The sequence below is a fragment of the Sorghum bicolor genome, chromosome 3, assembly GCF_000003195.3.
Source record: "Sorghum bicolor cultivar BTx623 chromosome 3, Sorghum_bicolor_NCBIv3, whole genome shotgun sequence".
NCBI classification, from domain to species: domain Eukaryota; kingdom Viridiplantae; phylum Streptophyta; class Magnoliopsida; order Poales; family Poaceae; genus Sorghum; species Sorghum bicolor.
In genome coordinates this window covers 15,993,075-16,009,879 of record NC_012872.2, presented here as the reverse complement: position 1 = coordinate 16,009,879, position 16,805 = coordinate 15,993,075, and the positions used below count along the sequence as shown (strand labels likewise).

General features: G+C 41.9%; 1 protein-coding gene across 2 annotated transcripts; it reads right to left on the bottom strand.

Moving 5' to 3' along the window:
* Window positions 8,285–14,200, bottom strand: LOC8075295 (CRS2-associated factor 2, chloroplastic). Of its 2 annotated transcripts, none has more exons than XM_021457603.1 (6): window positions 13,354–14,200; window positions 11,640–11,767; window positions 10,639–10,864; window positions 9,657–9,784; window positions 9,384–9,537; window positions 8,285–9,102 (listed from the first exon to the last, which is right to left on the bottom strand). In XM_021457603.1, exons 1-6 carry the CDS (start codon window positions 14,123–14,125, stop codon window positions 8,660–8,662), a joined length of 1,851 nt encoding a protein of 616 aa, XP_021313278.1. In that variant the 5' UTR covers window positions 14,126–14,200; the 3' UTR covers window positions 8,285–8,659. The 2 variants fall into 2 exon arrangements, with proteins under 2 accessions (XP_021313278.1, XP_002455560.1); XM_002455515.2 differs by having other exon boundaries at window positions 8,285–9,096.

Sequence of the window (16,805 nt, the reverse complement as noted above, 5' to 3'; positions counted from 1 at the left end):
TCTTCCTTTTCCATTGTGTGGGACTGCACAACATACACTTGAAAGAAACCAATAGTCTCACAAGATATAGTCTAAACTCCCCCTTAATATGTGCATAAGTACACAGAGTACACTCATGCATATCAATACCATGAGGTCAAGGGAGAAGTTTACACTGCATTCCAACTGGTTTCAAACTCCTTCAGGCTGTTGTAATCTAATTAGTTTCAGCTAGTTTCAGTTGCTTCCAATTGATTTCAGCTAGTACCATCTGATTGTAACTCATTTTTGCTACTTGTCAAAGCTGAAGCCAACTAGTTTAATCAAGTTTCAACTGATCTTAGCTGCTGTTTTTGAAAGACTGCATTTGAATTCTTCTAACAACTAATTGCAATTATTTGCTACTGCTTGTAATCTGATTGCAACTTGTTTGGATCCTTGTATGAGTTCTCTTCTTCCAATGAAACTCCTTTATCCAAACTGATGTTGCTCATTTTTAATAAATCTTTCATGATCAACTTGAGAGCCAACTGAATCTTGTTGTTATACTGCAATCCAATTCCAAACAGTCAGTTTTCAGATTCTGTCATCCTCAGAGAAGAATTCATATCTCTCAGACCACTAGCCCAATATGCATGAAATTTGGAAGAGGTCTTCATCTGTTAGTCCTCTAACTTCTGTATAAATTTCATCTCATTTGGACTCCATTAGATCAGTCAAAATAATTTTCTACCAAAACTGCTATGGTCTGAATCTGCAATGCTGAAGCTGACAGAATTCAACTCAAAACTGATTTTCTTCTTAACCAATCTTCATGCAAACTGTACAGAAACAAGTATCAGATATGTGTGTCATGCTCATAATGTTTCAGGTCAATTCATCAGAGTTTGGACTTCCAAATCCATGCTTGAAGGCAGCCAATTCAGATTTTCAAATTTCTGGACAGATTTCATATTTCACAATTCTTCTTTGCTTCTTGTCCAGTCTTGAGGTGGATTTGGTTGAGAATACTCACAAGATGCAATTTCCATTCAGTCCTCTTATTAGTACTTGTCATGTTGTGAATTCTTCTAATATAGCTCATCCAATTTAACCCTCAAACTTGATTTCATTCAAATTCAGATTTTGATCAATATGACCCCTAGCAGCAATATCTTACTTTAGGTGGAGAGTAACCTTATAGCTTGTGAATTCTTCAATTTAGCCAACAATAAACTTTTATTGATTTCCTATGCAAGCTCAACACAAAAAGGTCATTAGAAACACAAGCACTAGTTTCTCACTTAGTAACCCTTTATATGTGGAAGGCAAGTGGGTCACTAAATAGAGAAACCTCATAATATGGACTAAATCTCCCTTGATGTCTCATGCACACTCTTTGAGTGGAAATGAAAGTGTGAATGTGCATGGTTGGTCAATTAAGTCCAAAGGGCAGATTTAAGCCATATTATGGTGAGTGGCTGATCATAGATGAATCAATTCCAAAATAGCTAGAGAGAATACATCACATGGTTTTGGAATAATGATCTTCATATAACAGCACACTCCATTTGAGAAACACATTCTCATTTAGTGAGACTACATAAATCACTTAGAGAAATGGTTAGTCTCACAACTCTAGTCATAGAGTAAATTCCCTTTTGATAAGTGCTCTAAGCATTTGAATTTCTCATATAACACTTTTATTCATTCAAGAACTTGGGATTTTCACTCTATGTCTAGGTCATGGCAACAAATAGTGTAATTGAAATATGCCAAGAGATACTCACAACCATTGCAACATGTAGATGCCCATAAGATGAAAATGAGAATTTTGGCGATCTACCATATGACTAGATTCCATCAAGTAGAGAGTTCATGAATTGTGAATAACAAGTGCCTCTACTTGAGCTTTCTTGAAATTCTTGGTTTGAGGTCCACAGAGGAAACTCCTTAAAGTCATCTATGTTGCTTGGTGTGGATGATCTATTCAATTCCAATCATACTTTTCTTTCATGACCAGCAACCAATGAATATCTCCAAGTGCTTCATTTATCCTAAGTGACTACACAAGACACAAAGGAGTTTAGTTTTAAAATAATTGCACTTGAGATATTGTTGTTACCACCCTTCTTGAGATATGATGGATGAGGTGGTCTCATCATTTTCACTTTGCTCATCATCATGTTGTAGGCTTCATCCATGTCTTGGACTAATGTCAGCTACTGCTATCTATATAGGGGCGGCACTGCCGCTCTGAGGGGCGGCACTACCGCATCAGAGGTGTCAGCGGAATTAGGTGCAGCAGCAGCTTGAGGATATCCTTATCAGTGTTACTTGGACTTCTTTGGTCTCAAATCACCAGTGGCAATTTTCTTGATTACCTCATAAGATGATTCCTCATTACCTACAGCATAAACAAGATTTTGCTCTACTAGAGAGCCATTAAAAGCATCATATGGCAAATGATTCATTTAACTTGAAATACTCTAGCCACTCTTGATAATTCACAAATACACACATACTTGTGAACTACCAGAGACTACACAAGTCAAATGGCTAGCTAGCAAGGGTTAGGTACTAGTTACCAAGGTGAATATGAAGTTTGAAATAATTTCATTAATTTATCTTCGAGTCAACCATATAAGAAGAAACAATATGAATTGGTTGATAGCTTGAGTGAAAATTTTCAATCAACTTGCTCAAGCACCCCGAAGCATCATATCACCTTCAAGTACCTACAACACTCATCATGCACAATTTGGTACCCAAACTATGTTGGGTCCATCATGGTTAGTCACAAGAGACTTAGGTACCCAAATGGCCTTTGTGCTACCACTTGGTGAACCTATCACCTTTCTAGCACAAGTGTCATTTTTGGGCCTCCTAAGCATATTTGAATCAATTGATGAGTTGGGCTTGTGAGTGTTACCCATGGGACAATTTATGCTTAGGTGTCCCTTTTCTCTACAAGTGTAGCATAGGCGGCTCTTGTTCTTGTTAGCCTTCTTTTCTTGCATTTTGCTTGCTACCTTGCTAAAGAGCCTCTTTGTTGTTGATGATAAACCTTCACTTTTCTTGTTGGGACATGAGTCAATTTCATGTCCCTTCTCTTTGCATTCATAACACTTCCTCTTGCTTCTTTTTGTCTTGTTCTTTGGAAGTGTGGCTTGGTCATCAACTTTGTTGGAACACATAAAAGCATTATGTCCCATACCAGAGGACTTGACATGAGCCATCTTCTTCTTCTTCTCTTGAATCTTGCTCATGCTCTTCTCTTCTTTATTTAAGGTGCAGTCTTTCACATGGTGACCCTCTTTCTTGCACTTGAAGCAAGTGATGAGAGTCTTCTTTGGTTGATGCTGCACCTTGATGGCTTTGGGAGCTTTGTTGTTCTGCCTAGACTTTTTCATTATGAGCTTAGTTTGATTAGGAGACAGATTGGTAGCCTTCCCATTTTTGCGGGGCGCGGCACTGCCGCCCTTGGGGTGCGGCACTACCGCGGTCTGTGCAGGCTGAACTGTACCAAACTGCTCTCTCCTCTCAAACTGCACACATTCAAAGCCATTCACAATTTTCTTGCCAGCATATTGAGTTTTGTCATTCATGCACCCTGCTGCTATGATTTCATTGAGCCTAGCAATCTCCTTTCTCATGACCTCCATATTAGCAAGGTTAGTGGCATAAATATTCAAATCAAGATTAAAGCATTTTCCACAACCTTGGCTAGTGGAGGGAGTAGAGGCATCCTTTGCCTTAGAGGGATGTGAGGTGCTCTCCCAAAGAAGATTATATTGCAGCTCAAGCTCTTTGTGCTTTTCATCTAAGTCACAATACTTTTGATTGAGTGTAATATTTGCCTTCCTTGTGAGAGCATGGTCATCTTGCTCTTTAGCCAAAGCCTTGTGCAAGGAGGCCACCTCACTTCTCTCTAATGCAAGAGCTTCCTTACTAGCAATATAAATATTTTCTTGTGCAATAAGATCATCATCTCTAGTTGCTAGTTCAGCTTGAATGCCCTCTAAATCCTCCATTAGTTTAGAGATGAAGAGTTTGGTCTTAGGATCCAAATTTTTAATTATGTCATCAATCTCTTCATCACTAGATTCATCATCACTAGAGCTATCACTAAGATCACTGCTAGAGATGTCACTAGGAGGTGAAGAAGGTTTGGCTTTTGATTTACCTTCTCACCTTTTGCCATGAGACACATAGGAGAAGTAGCATGGAGAGTTGAGCTTGTAGGTGAGGGGGATTCATCATTTGGCCTCCACCGATCACAAGCTTCTCCTTCCTTCAAAATGTTAGAACAACAAGAACTAGAGGAAGTAGAAGTACCACATGTAAAAGCTTTGTTCTCACCAACTATTTCATTACCATCAATTAAGTCATGTGTTGGTGAGGAAGTGGATGTGGTATGATCCATTAGGCCTTTTGGGAGAATCACTTGAGGCTCATTATTTATTGGTGAAGTTGAGCACTCCTCAAGTGGTTCCTCCAATGAGAGCAACTTCTCATCACATTTGGAGCTGCCATATCTTTCTTTGAGCGTGGTCCAAATGATATGAGCATCATCAAGTGGTTCACCATCTCCAAATATGATGGCATCAAGAACATCTTCACTCAAAGCACTAAATAAGACATTAGTAGCTTGAGCATTGTATTGTAAGTATTTCACTTCCTCTCTAGATAGATAGTCCAAATTATCACTAGGAGGTGAAATACTTACATCTACAATCTGCTCTATTTGAGGACCCATGGCCCTAAAAATATCAAGCATACAAGCAGACCAAGATGTATAATTTGAGCCATCTAAAAGTAAAAGTTCTAGAGATACCTCCTCACTTGTCGACATCGTCTCTCAAGGTGGTTAAGCCTGAAATTGAGAGCCTAGCTCCGATACCAATTGAAAGGACCTTGATGTCACCGAGGAGGCCTAGAGGGGGGGGTGAATAGGCCTGCGAAAATTCTGCTCAAACAAAAACTAAAACTCAGGGCGGCACTGCCTCCCTTTGAGGGCGGCACTGCCTTCGTACAACCGTGAGTCCAATGGAGCCCAAACTTGGTGAAGATGTACTTAAGATATCCAGTGACAAATCTGCAAAGTTTCAACTCAAAACTCTATCAGATTAGAGGGCGGCACTGCCGGCCTTGGAGGGCGGCACTGCCGGCCTTGGAGGGCGGCACTGCCGGCCTGCGCAGGAGGAACTTAGTACAATTCAAAATCCAACCAAGGAAATTTAGATCAGGTAAATTTCCCAGCTTCCTGCAAGTATGTTAGTCACTGAATAGTAGTTATACGCAGCAGAACAAGTACCACCAAGTAGATTGGCCACAAACCTTACAAGCACCTCAACAACAATATGAACTTGCAAGAATGTAAAACAAGCACAATATGACACGGTGTTTATCCCGTGGTTCAGCTCGCCACCAAGGCTTGCCTAAGTCCACGTTGTTGAGGTATCCACAAAAGGATTGGCTCGCCACCAAGGCTTGCCTTGCCCTCGTTCTCAAATCAAGAGAATGAACTCTTGAGGTGAGGGGTGATTTCACTAGCTGCAAGAGAGTCTTACAAACTGTCCCGCTGCTCACCACAAGCACGGGAGCTCGCCGGACGACGCCTAGCCGTCTAGGAGGCTTCACCTCCAAGAGCAACAAATGCACAACGAAGATCGACGAAGCCCAGCAAGTGCTCAAGGTTAGGATTGCTCTAATCTGCTCTCTAACACTTAATCACACAGCCCCAACACTAAATTGTGCACTAAACACAATACTCTCATAAAGAGAGGGTTGGGGAGAGGCTTTGCAAAGGTTGGGAAGGTCTGGAGCATCAGCAGCACGACCAGAAGCAGTGGGATGGGTATATATACTCATCCCACTCAAACTAGCCGTTAGGATTTGAAAACTAGCCGTTGTGACTGTACAGGGGCGGCACTGCCGCCCTTGTAAAAACAGCACAGGTCACCTTACGGAAAAAGCCATAACTTTTTACTCCGAACTCCGTTTGTAGTGATCTTGGACTTTTCGAAAAGCTTGTTTCAAGGGCTATCCAACCCTGCAGAGAACAAGCTCCAAGATCAACTTGTGCAGGTGTAGTGCTAAGTGTTTTCTCTCATGTTAGCACTTGGGTTCGGTTAGTTTGAGCACTTGAGACTTGTCTATCATTCGTATTGCATCCCCCTTGATAGTACGGCATACCTATACTCAAGAACAAGAGAATATAACTAATTTGATCACTTGAGTCTTCAATGTCTTCATATGCCATTTCTTCTCAATATTACTACATAAAGGGTTGCAATCAACTTTGTCTCCTTTTCTTGAGCAAACACACCTTGAGCATGTGACTTGACCCATTTCAACACATATGAGTTCACCTCCATGGATTCAAGTCACTTCTACTAAAGATTTGATTCTCAACACAATATGACTCCTCATAGCTTGATTAGTTCCTCGACTCAATGCAAGTACTCTCTTCTTCACCTTAGCCATGGTACCTCGGTCCTTAAGCCGTCGCTTATCCCTTCACCTCTGCTTAGTCCCTCGAAGCCCTTTCCTTACTATCTTCACCTTATCAAGCCATACTCAAGTCATATCACATTAAGTATCCATTGAATAATCATTTCTTCAATATTGTGATCCTTGCTTGAATATCTTCTAGATATAAATATTGAGATCAATCAAGCTTCAGTTTGACTCACATAGAGACATATATGGATCAGCATCAATATGATCAAGCCAATTCATAGTTCCTTATATCCTCTCTATTTTGGCTTGACACTCAATACTCACTTCAATCTTGATCTTCATACTTCTAGCTTGATCAAACCTAGTTCACTATCAAGCTTTTCTTGTTCATGAAAAGCAAGCCATTGTAGACACCAATCCAAGAACATCAACTCATGTCTCTTTTGCCATTTGTCAAATATGCTTGCTTTCTCATGATGTTATGATATCCCACAGCATGTAAGCCATTCCATAGATTTTATTTGCATTGTTGTCTTTTGCTTGACCTAGATTGTTTCCATAATCCTTTAATACAACAATACACAATTTGGCCTTCATTTCAACACTATGTGGCATATCATCAAGTTTGCCTGCTTGTTGAGCCTTGAACATACTTGTTAATACACAATCCACAAGTATGTGCAATAGACTCAATATCCTGTTCAACACTTAACAAACTTATTAGACCTTTAATCATGTTGTCATTCAATTCACCAAAACCCACAAAGGGCTAGATGCACTTTCAATCTCCCCCTTTTTGGTGATTGATGACAACACAATTAAAGCTTACAAGAGATTGATAAACATTAAGATTTTGAATCCTGTGATATAGTGAGCTCCCCTTAAATATGTGCATAGAATAGAATTTCAAGTTTTGGCCTCAAATGCCAAATGCACATATTCAAGATGAAGTGTGGGAACTCTTCTATATCTTAGCATCCGTGGGGTGCAAGGTGTCAACATGATAAACGTGATGCTCATGGCAGGTCATGCACTCAAAGTTTGCTGGCCAGCAGAGGGCGGCACTGCCGTACTAGGAGGACGGCACTGCCGCACTTGCCAGAGCAGCACAGAAATAAAGGCAACCACCATTCAAGTCAAGAACATTTCACACTAACATAAAAAGTCCTTATCAAGAGCATAAACTATCCTTGCACACACCACACAAAAATTTGAAAAATCTTATATGCCTCTCCTTTACCCCTTTCAATCCACATATCAATCTCTCCTCCCTTACACTCTCTCCCAATATTTCTCCCCCTTTGGCATTAATCTCCAAAAAGGATCTCTCAACCGAAAGGAAGAAATAATGGTAGACAAATGAGGGCAAGAGGTAGGTAAAAGTTTAGCATATAGTCCTTATATTTTCATAGTATACTCACTTTATGTTACAAATCTTAGTATTTTTCTCTATAATTTTGATTAAACATGAAAATACTTTGACTCTCCAAGATTCTTGGAATGACTTACAATTTGAGATGGAGGGAGTACATTTTATTTCGTTTACGTTTTTTGTTTCACCATATCCTCAGATATATTGAGGCCTTCTACACCCTTTTTGGGGAAAACAAAGTTAGAGCATCTGCAGAATTCATTTTTTTTTATTTTTTACAACTCCAAGGATTCCCATAGTCCCATGGTGTGTAACTGGCTACTAGAGATCAGAGAGGATGCTTTCATTTATTTCAAAAGGTAGCTTTCTTGATTCCTCTTTGGTGGGTTTTCCCTAAAATTTTCTGAACCATAAATCGATTCCTTATTTTGAAAAATATTCAAAATTTGCAGAAGAATCACCCACTATATTTTTTTGGTAAACAACGTATAAAAAATTTAAAATATTCATATACATGCAAGCACACTCATTGATGGTGACAATGATACGTGTGATCAGTTAGTGCATTTTTATACTACAATTATATTATTATTATTTTTAGAAAGCACCACCTGGTGCGCCCTTCACAGGAGGGCAGATGCGGGACGGAGGATCAAACCCCCACGGGCCGGCTCCTCTCTTGGAGCCTTCACCACTGGGCCACATGCCCATCCGCTACAATTATTTTCTTTACATCATGTTTGCTACCAAATCGCTGAAAATTCTCAGCTATTGAGATCATCATCAGACTGAGGTTGCAATCAGAGGTTGCAATCTGATCATCAGTAGTTACCCCAATGGACAGAATGAACTGCTCATCGTAGTTCACTCACTGTTCAGCTGCTCTATCATGCCGTCAATCGGCAGCGATCCCAATGGCACAGATGACTCCAGACGCTCAAGCATGTCAAGCTCAAAATGTTCATCGCCAGAGAGATCAGGTGACTGCTCGAGCTGGCCCTCTTCGTTTCCAGCAATGCTTGTTTCAGACTCATCATCATTTATGTATTCTGCACTTAGAGATTCGGTGTTCACCTCACCATTGGTCACAAGCAGAGCAGGGAATGAGTGCTCGACTGCCTGAGATGTCACGCTGAACTCCTCAACCAAAGTCAGCAGTGAATCGGGTGTGAGATCATTTGCTTCAGCGTCATCCAGCAGCAATGCTAGAGATGAGTCCACTGCACTCTTCCATAATTTAAACATTTTGGGTCTCAATACTTCTCTTATCGCAACTTGAGTGTTGGCATCACTAACTTCATCTGTATCTGGAAAAAAGTTGCCTTGTTATTTTGATCCAGGAAGTGCAACCAATAATATAAAATTAACTGGAGGCACTGGTCTAAAGAGCAGCTATATTTTCCATGCAACACATCTGAGTGTATGTTTGAGCAAAACACATGAATATGATAAATGAGTGCAGGAAGAGATTACAAAATGAGGAGCTCATAAAAACCTAATCACCAAAACTGCTATTATAAATAAAAATGAGCATGGATATGAAAGAAGCAAGACCAAGGTAATCATTATAAGAGTTAACAAAGCATACCTGAACTATTCATGTCAGATGACATTGCCAGATTATTCTTTGGAACTTTCGGAATGAGAGTAAGAGGCTTCGAGTATCTGGATTTCCATTCTTTGCCTCTGTACATTAATATCTGTTCATCATCAAATGATAAAAGAACACAGGGAACAAGATCCTGCATATATAGAAGTAAGCAATTTTAGCTAAGTGGGCTGGAAAGAAGGTATGTAAAGGATTCACTTTCACTACAAGTAATGAAATGAAAACTGAGAAATTCATGAGGGTGAATAGAACCCTTAGTTTCGCTCCAATCTTTTTGTAGTCACTTGGATTCAAACCCTCACAGTCAATCTTCACAAGGTCATTTCCTTCAAAAGCATCTCGCACATCCTTGACAAGAGTGATGTATATTCCATTTTTGGCTAAAAAATTAGAAAAATACAAGATAAGATACATCATCAGTAGCATGTGTTGTTCTCTGTACCTTAAATACAGAGTAAAAAGCATGCAATCCTTCCAGTGAGCAGTTTTGACAATCAGTTTAGCACTATGGGCCTGTTCAGATCAGCAGCAATGACTGAAGCTGCAGCTGCACACACTGGTGCACAGGTGTACAGCTGCTGCAGCAGCAGCCCTTTAGTAGAAACAAACATGCATTAGTCAAAATAGTAAAAATGCTATATATTTTTAAGTACTTATTGCCTCTCTAACGGTATTGTTTTCACACGAAAAATCTAAACAATCGAACCAATCACCGTTCAAAGTTACTGAAGTTTAACAGTTCAAACTGGGTCATCTATTTCTAAAGTAGGGACTAGCATTTTTGGTCGGTAGAACTAGAGACAGGTAGAAAAAAAAATCTTAGCGGTAACCAGTAGCCAGCAGCCACATCCCACATGTGCATGACATACATGGTACAAAATCTTGTAAACATATATACAACAAAATATAAAATCTGGGGCCCTGTTAAAGTCCTATCCTTCACAATTAGGTTTGTATTTACAGTACTAGGTTAGGCTTGAAAGGTAATCTAGTATTCTAGTACATGGTGTATAACAGGATTAAGGTTCCTGCTCTAAATAGGTCATTTCATATACTGCTTCGAATTCCAGAAATACGAAACCTGTAAACAAACAAATCGAATAAGAAGGCCATCCAGATTTCAAACATACTAGAGCAATCATCAATAAGAAAAAAGTTTTTTTTTTTTTTTTTTTTTTTTTTTTTTGCGAGGAATCAATAAGAATAGGAATAAAGTTGATCAGTAACTTAATACCTAATTTACAGATTGGCAGAAGATCACGCCCTTTCCTTCTCATTTCATCTGCTTCTTCTTTTGTAAGCCCTTCTGGAACTTCTTTGATGAGTTTTGGATACACAGGAGTCGCAGGTTTCCAGAGCATTAGTGGATAGTGAGGACGGGTCTTCGGATCATAATGTCTTCCTCTATACACAAAAACAACGCCACCTACTCGGTGAATGACTTTTCCACCTGACTTTTCCTGGAACATAATAGATGTTATTATATTTGACAATGCATTATAATAAAGTCAAAAACACATAAGCATACATACATGACGATTGAGGTCTTGTTCCATGAGAGGCCAACAAGTACACATCCCTAACAATAGAGAAGCTCTTCATAGTCCTTAACTCATACACTGGTCTGATTAAAATATTATTAGTTCATTAGTACACTGTTGTTTTCAAGATTTGGTATTCATACTATTGCCCTATTTTCTTAAATCCTCACACTAAAGGAAAAGAATAATATATGGTGTTCTATAAACAAGAGGCAAAATATTAGCAAGCCCAACTTTTGCTCCTTTCTATGATCCTAAAAGTTTCAAACAACTCTTATGAAAGTACTCCCTCCATTCCAAATCACAAGACGTTTTGACTTCTCTAGTTACATAGGTTTTGCTATGTACTTAGATATACACTATGTCTAGATACATAGTAAAAGCAATGTATTTAGAAAACTAAAACATCTTATAATTGAGTGTCATTTGAGTTATCGTGCAATTCAAAACAGAAACAAAAAGGAACATGATCTCACTATTTTGAAATATTTTCTTTTTGAAAAAAGGCACTTTTGTATACTGGATGCCACATTTTGTAGTACAGTAGAAAGATACAAATTTTAGAAAAATAGATTCAATGGAAATCTTTTGCTTTGTACTACAGAATGCATGTCCATATGCCTGGGGGATATATTAACACATGTGAATGTGTACAATGCAAATTTATATACAGTAGCAAACTAAATATAGATACCTCAAGATGATAACAGAGATTCTTCATATCAACAGTTGGAACGCCTCGGCATCTAACTTTGCAGATTTCCTGGCGCCTCCAATGACAATGTATCATTTCCAACATGTTGTGAGTCAAGCCATCTCTTCCTACAGGAAATTGTTCAGGAAATTGATATTTAACTCTAAACTCCATCAGTAATAAGATTTAGCTTTGCGACAAAAAGAAAAGAAGATTTAACTTTGTCCCTCGACTCTCTGCAATACAGGGCCATACAACTCCAACTCTGAACACCAGTCAGGAGTGAGGACCCATCCCTCCCTACCAAGTTTGGCCCGCAAGTTGGATCCAGACGAGCTAAAACAACTCTCACTGCCTTTATTGCTGGCAACCTCCTGCTTGAACACAGTGGTGTTCTTTCTCGGGACCAGCAAATCAAAACACTGCTGATAGCAGGTGTGCCAGCTGCAGAGGAGTGACAATAATTAAAAGGACAAAATGCATATTTGCTACTGATTTGACTCCTATTTGATATTTGCCATTAAAAAAACATCTACTGGAAAACTACCACTGGAATCCCCTCCAGAGTCACTAGTTTAACTTCTGTTAGATAATGTTATCCAATAGGTGCAAAAACATTTCAGAAAATACGTACAGAAAATCATATCTGGAATTACCAAATTAACCCTGGGCATATACTTTCTGATGCTTCCTTTCTTTCGCGATTGCAGCCCCCTTTCTCTTACGTGGTGCTGACCCCTCCTCCCCATCCCAGTGTCCCCACGGCCCACCTCTGGTGCGAGCACCTCCAATGCTGCTGCTTGCATCTACAGCACTGCAGCCATCATGACACCGTGGAGGATTGGAAGAAGGAGGAGCAGGAGATGGTGACTCGGTGAGGAGGTGCTGATGAGCTTGCATGGTGGACAGTGACTTGAGAACGAATAGAAGATCAGCAAGGAGGATGGAGAGGATGGGGAGGCGAGCTAGGAGGATGGGGAGGCCACCCAATGCCCAAACTCCTCGGCCCTCCACTGCTGACGAGCAAGAGCTAACCTAATCTGGCACAAGTCCCCCTAGCTGGTGCCCTCAGCTCCTGGCTACCTGCCCGTCCAACCCTATGTCCAGAAGTTGCAATGGTAACCATGGAGATGGAGTGATAAGGAGGATTCTTGGACTGAAGAAATGGAACACCATGACGTGATGCCATCAGTGTGCTGATGGGGAAGGGAGGAGAGAGAAAAATGGGGGAATTGTCTGATGATGACATTTCTTTAGTTTGATAATCAAGTGGTGGGTTTGATGACCAGCGCTTTTGGTGGCAACTATGCAATTATGACTTCTCAAATGGCAAGTTCATAAAAATGGTACAAAGAGGTATGCAATTGGCCCACAATAAAACCCTGAGAAGAGTTGAAGGGACACAATTGACATGTTCCCGTTTCATGTATGAAAAACATTGCTATATCGTTTCAGAGTTTCCTAACAAAGTAACAATTGACTGAATTTGTAGGCAGATACCATGGTTGTGCTACAATCCATATTTTTAACCTTACAGTGCAACCGAAAAAAACCTTTCATCAAACTTAACTCCAGATGTGTTTGTTCTCATGCCACTAAATTATCTCATTATGCTCTCCACATTGGCCCATTTGAGTTTAATCTAAGTCTGAACGAATATAAAGGCAGGAAAAATAATCAGATTCTCTCTTGAAAATGGCAGTGCAGTTGTTACCAATGTTGAGCTGCCGGTTGTGTGAAATGTGCGGCTTGACGAGCGCGCGCACCTCAGATGGGGTGAGCGGCTCACCGAGCACCTCCTCCCTGCTTCTGCCATCACCGGGGCTGACCCTGGCCAGGTCCATTTGCCTCCTGTCCCTGACCTCCATCATGATCCCGTGCGCGCTCACCGTTTGCGGCGGCTCCTGCCCGAGCGGCGTGTGCAGCCGCACGCCCCGGCGGCGCGCCTTCTCCTCCTTAGTCAGCAGCGGCGCCTTGCCCGTCCAGGGCCGCGGCATGGTCGGCGGCGCGAAGGGCACGAAGGCCGGCTCCCGGATGGCGAGCGGCGGGGCTCGGGGCCCCTCGGAGTAGCTGAACTGGAAGTCGAACGGCGCGCCGGGGAGGCGGAAGGAGAGGCCCGAGGGACCCACGACGACGGCGCGCCCCGAGGCGGCGTCGGTTGGGTCGGCGGCGAGGAGGGCCTCGCCTTCGCCGGCGGCTGCGGCTGGGGGCACGGGCTTGCGGTACGCGGTACGGAGGTGGGACGCGCGGAAGGCCGGGTTGGTGGCAGCCGTTCTCCTTGGACCGCTGTCTGTCGGTCGTTCTTCCTCTTGGGAAGGCTGCGGGCGGTGGTTCTTGGGGTCGCGGCGGCGAGGGGGGACGGGCGGGAGGGGCAGGGACCGCTGACTGGGGTAGCGGCGGTTGGAGAGGGCAGGCGGCGGGGCGGAGAAGAGGTTGGCGCGGCCAGCGTGGGAGGGAGCTGGACCCTGCGGCGGCGGTGGCGGCATGGCGGGAAGTGGTGGCTGGGATGAAATGGAGAAGACGAGGAAACAGATAACGATTTGCCACTAGAGCCGGCCGTGGCGTTGTCCTGGCGCACGCACGGTCCAATCCCGCATCCGACGCAGCCTAGCGACCCTACACGCTGCGCCGCCCGAGCTTCCCGTGTCAGACGAGTCTAGATGAAAATTTGATCGGATATCATACACATTTAGGCCTTGTTTAGTTTTAAAAAATTTAACAAAATAGACACGGTAACACTTTCATTTATATTTAACAAATATTGTCCAATTATAAACTAAATAGGCTTAAAAGATTCATCTCACAAATTACAGATAAACTATATAATTAGTTATTTCATGTATCTATATTTAATGCTCCATGTATATGCCGTAAGATTCGATATGACTGGAAGTCTAAATTTTTTTACAAATTCTTTTGAAACTAAACAAGGCCCACATCAGTAGAAAAATAGAATCTTTGCATGAAACAACCAAGAGAGAGAAGGAGGTTGTGTCGTGGCCACGAGACGAGCGAGCTTAGTTACCAAGTCCTTGGTAACCGCACGACAGCACGAAACGAGCGAGCTATCCCCATCGATTCCGTGCTCCAAGCGACCAGGCGGCGTGTGCCAATTCCTCCCGCGCTTTCTTCTTTCTCCTTCATCGTGTGTGCCATCTTCTCCATTTGCCCTATGCACCAAACCCTATTCCACAAATAGACGAGTCTGGAGCTCCTGGCACGCGCGAAGACCTCCGCCATGGATGCCGGCCATCAGATCTCCAGGTCACGCGGCAAAGGAGGGAAAGGGCACGGTGGCAGCCGCCTTGGAATGAAGACAACGTTATCCCCTTCGCCGTCGGCCCCTGCAGCTTCTCCATTGTCTGTGCCGCCGCCAAATTCCTTCTCTACGTTGACGGCTCCTCCAACTTCTTCCCTCTCTCTGTCTCTGCCGCCGCCGCCAAATTCCTTCTCTGTGCTGCCGGCCCCTCTAGCTTCTTCCCTCTCTCCGTCTCTGCCAACTTCTTCCCCTGCGCCTACCCCAGCTATGCCGAATTCATCCCCTACTGATCCTACTTCAACGGTGCCTCTGAGGCCACTCCAAGGAGCAGGAGTGCCATCAAGGCCAACACAAGGGGCAGGATTGGGGGCCATGGCCCCAAATTTTTCATTTGAACAAGGAACTCAGCAAGCCCCGAATCTATGGTATATGTTGATTTCAATCTATGCAAGTAATTGGTTTTGATAGTGATTTTTACCATCTCTGAATTTCAAGCAGATGTGTGTGGCTAGTGTAGGTAGCTAATTTCTATCGACTATGCATACAGGTAGTTGAGGTGTGTGTACTAGTGTAGGTTGCTGCAATATTTTTCATGTATGAAAACTCAATTTTCACCAGATGCTCGGACAGTTCTTAGCGACTGATCCTAATGCAAACCTGTTAGTGCAATATGATGTTTTTTAGTTTGTCATCAGTTGATTTATGCCATATTGTAAGCAAGGACTCGTAAGCCACTATATTTGTTGCATGTTAGTAGGTATGCCATATTGTACTGTCCGTAGGCCATGTATGATGAGGGAGTTGTTTCTCAAAAAAATGATGAGGGAAAAAGTCTGACATTTTAATCACTAGTTTGGACATCGATTCCTTACTAGACAGGCACTACATGCTATATATAGTGTTATATAATAGTAAAGCCTGTACTTTCTCATTATTTGCAATATTTTTCACTACTTTGAGGAGGAGTTAACTTGTTTTTGGAAATGTCAGGGCGGTTTATCCACAAGGTTGTTGTACAAATTTGCTTCAACGACCACAATATCCGCCGCACCCACAGATGCAAGGAGAAAATTTTCAGTTTGTTGGTCATACCATGGGCTTGAACCCAATATCCCCACCACCAGCACCACCAAGTGCCTATGGACCAGTTCCATCCCAAACTGTGAAACAAGGCACTTCAGCAAAGGACACGGTGAATATTGACATTGATGAAGGAGAGAATCGTGAGGCAAATAGGGCAGTAAAGAAAAGATATTGGACTCCTGAAGAGGAAGAGAGACTGGTAATCACTTATCAATTTGCATTTTATTTTCTTTTTGTAGGTCAGTGTTTAGTATAATACTTGATTTGTTCTTATTTTTTTTATTTTGTAGGCCAGTGCTTGGTTGAATGCTTCTAAAGATCCAGTTAAGGGTAATGACAAGAAATTTGATACATTTTGGAAGGAAGTCACTTATGAGTATAACAAGAAAGGTAATGGGAAGGTAGAAGGGAAATGAACCAATTGAAGGTTCATTGGTCACGTCTCAAGTCATCGATCACCGATTTCAATGACGCTTGGACTAAGGTAACTCAAATGCATACAAGTGGATACTCTAGTGACATAAGACATATGAAAGCAGGATTGGAAAGCATTTTTCATTGGTGCATTGGTGGAAGATAATAAAAGAGGAGCCCAAATTGTGTGCACAGTTTCAGGAGACAAAGATAGTTGATGTTCCAAAAGAACAATCACGCCCCATTGGTGTAGGATCTCCTAGAAGGTAAAAGAGACCTAGAAGGGGTGAATAGGCCTATAAAAATTTAACTCAAAACTCTGTTACAACAGAGGGCAGCACTATCGGCCTTCGATGTATGAGCAGATAGTAACGAGATTTTATAGAAAGTAAACTGAAACTGTAAACTAT

What these genes read in the sequence shown, in the direction of transcription:
- LOC8075295 (XM_021457603.1), bottom strand. Translation starts at nt 14,125, where the DNA reads ATGCCGCCACCGCCGCCGCAGGGTCCAGCTCCCTCCCACGCTGGCCGC. An exon ending in ATCTCTGTTATCATCTTGAG is followed by an intron (nt 10,865 to 11,639) that starts GTATCTATATTT and finishes ATTATGTTCCAG; the next exon opens with GAAAAGTCAGGTGGAAAAGT. An exon ending in AGATTGGAGCGAAACTAAGG is followed by an intron (nt 9,538 to 9,656) that starts GTTCTATTCACC and finishes CTATATATGCAG; the next exon opens with GATCTTGTTCCCTGTGTTCT.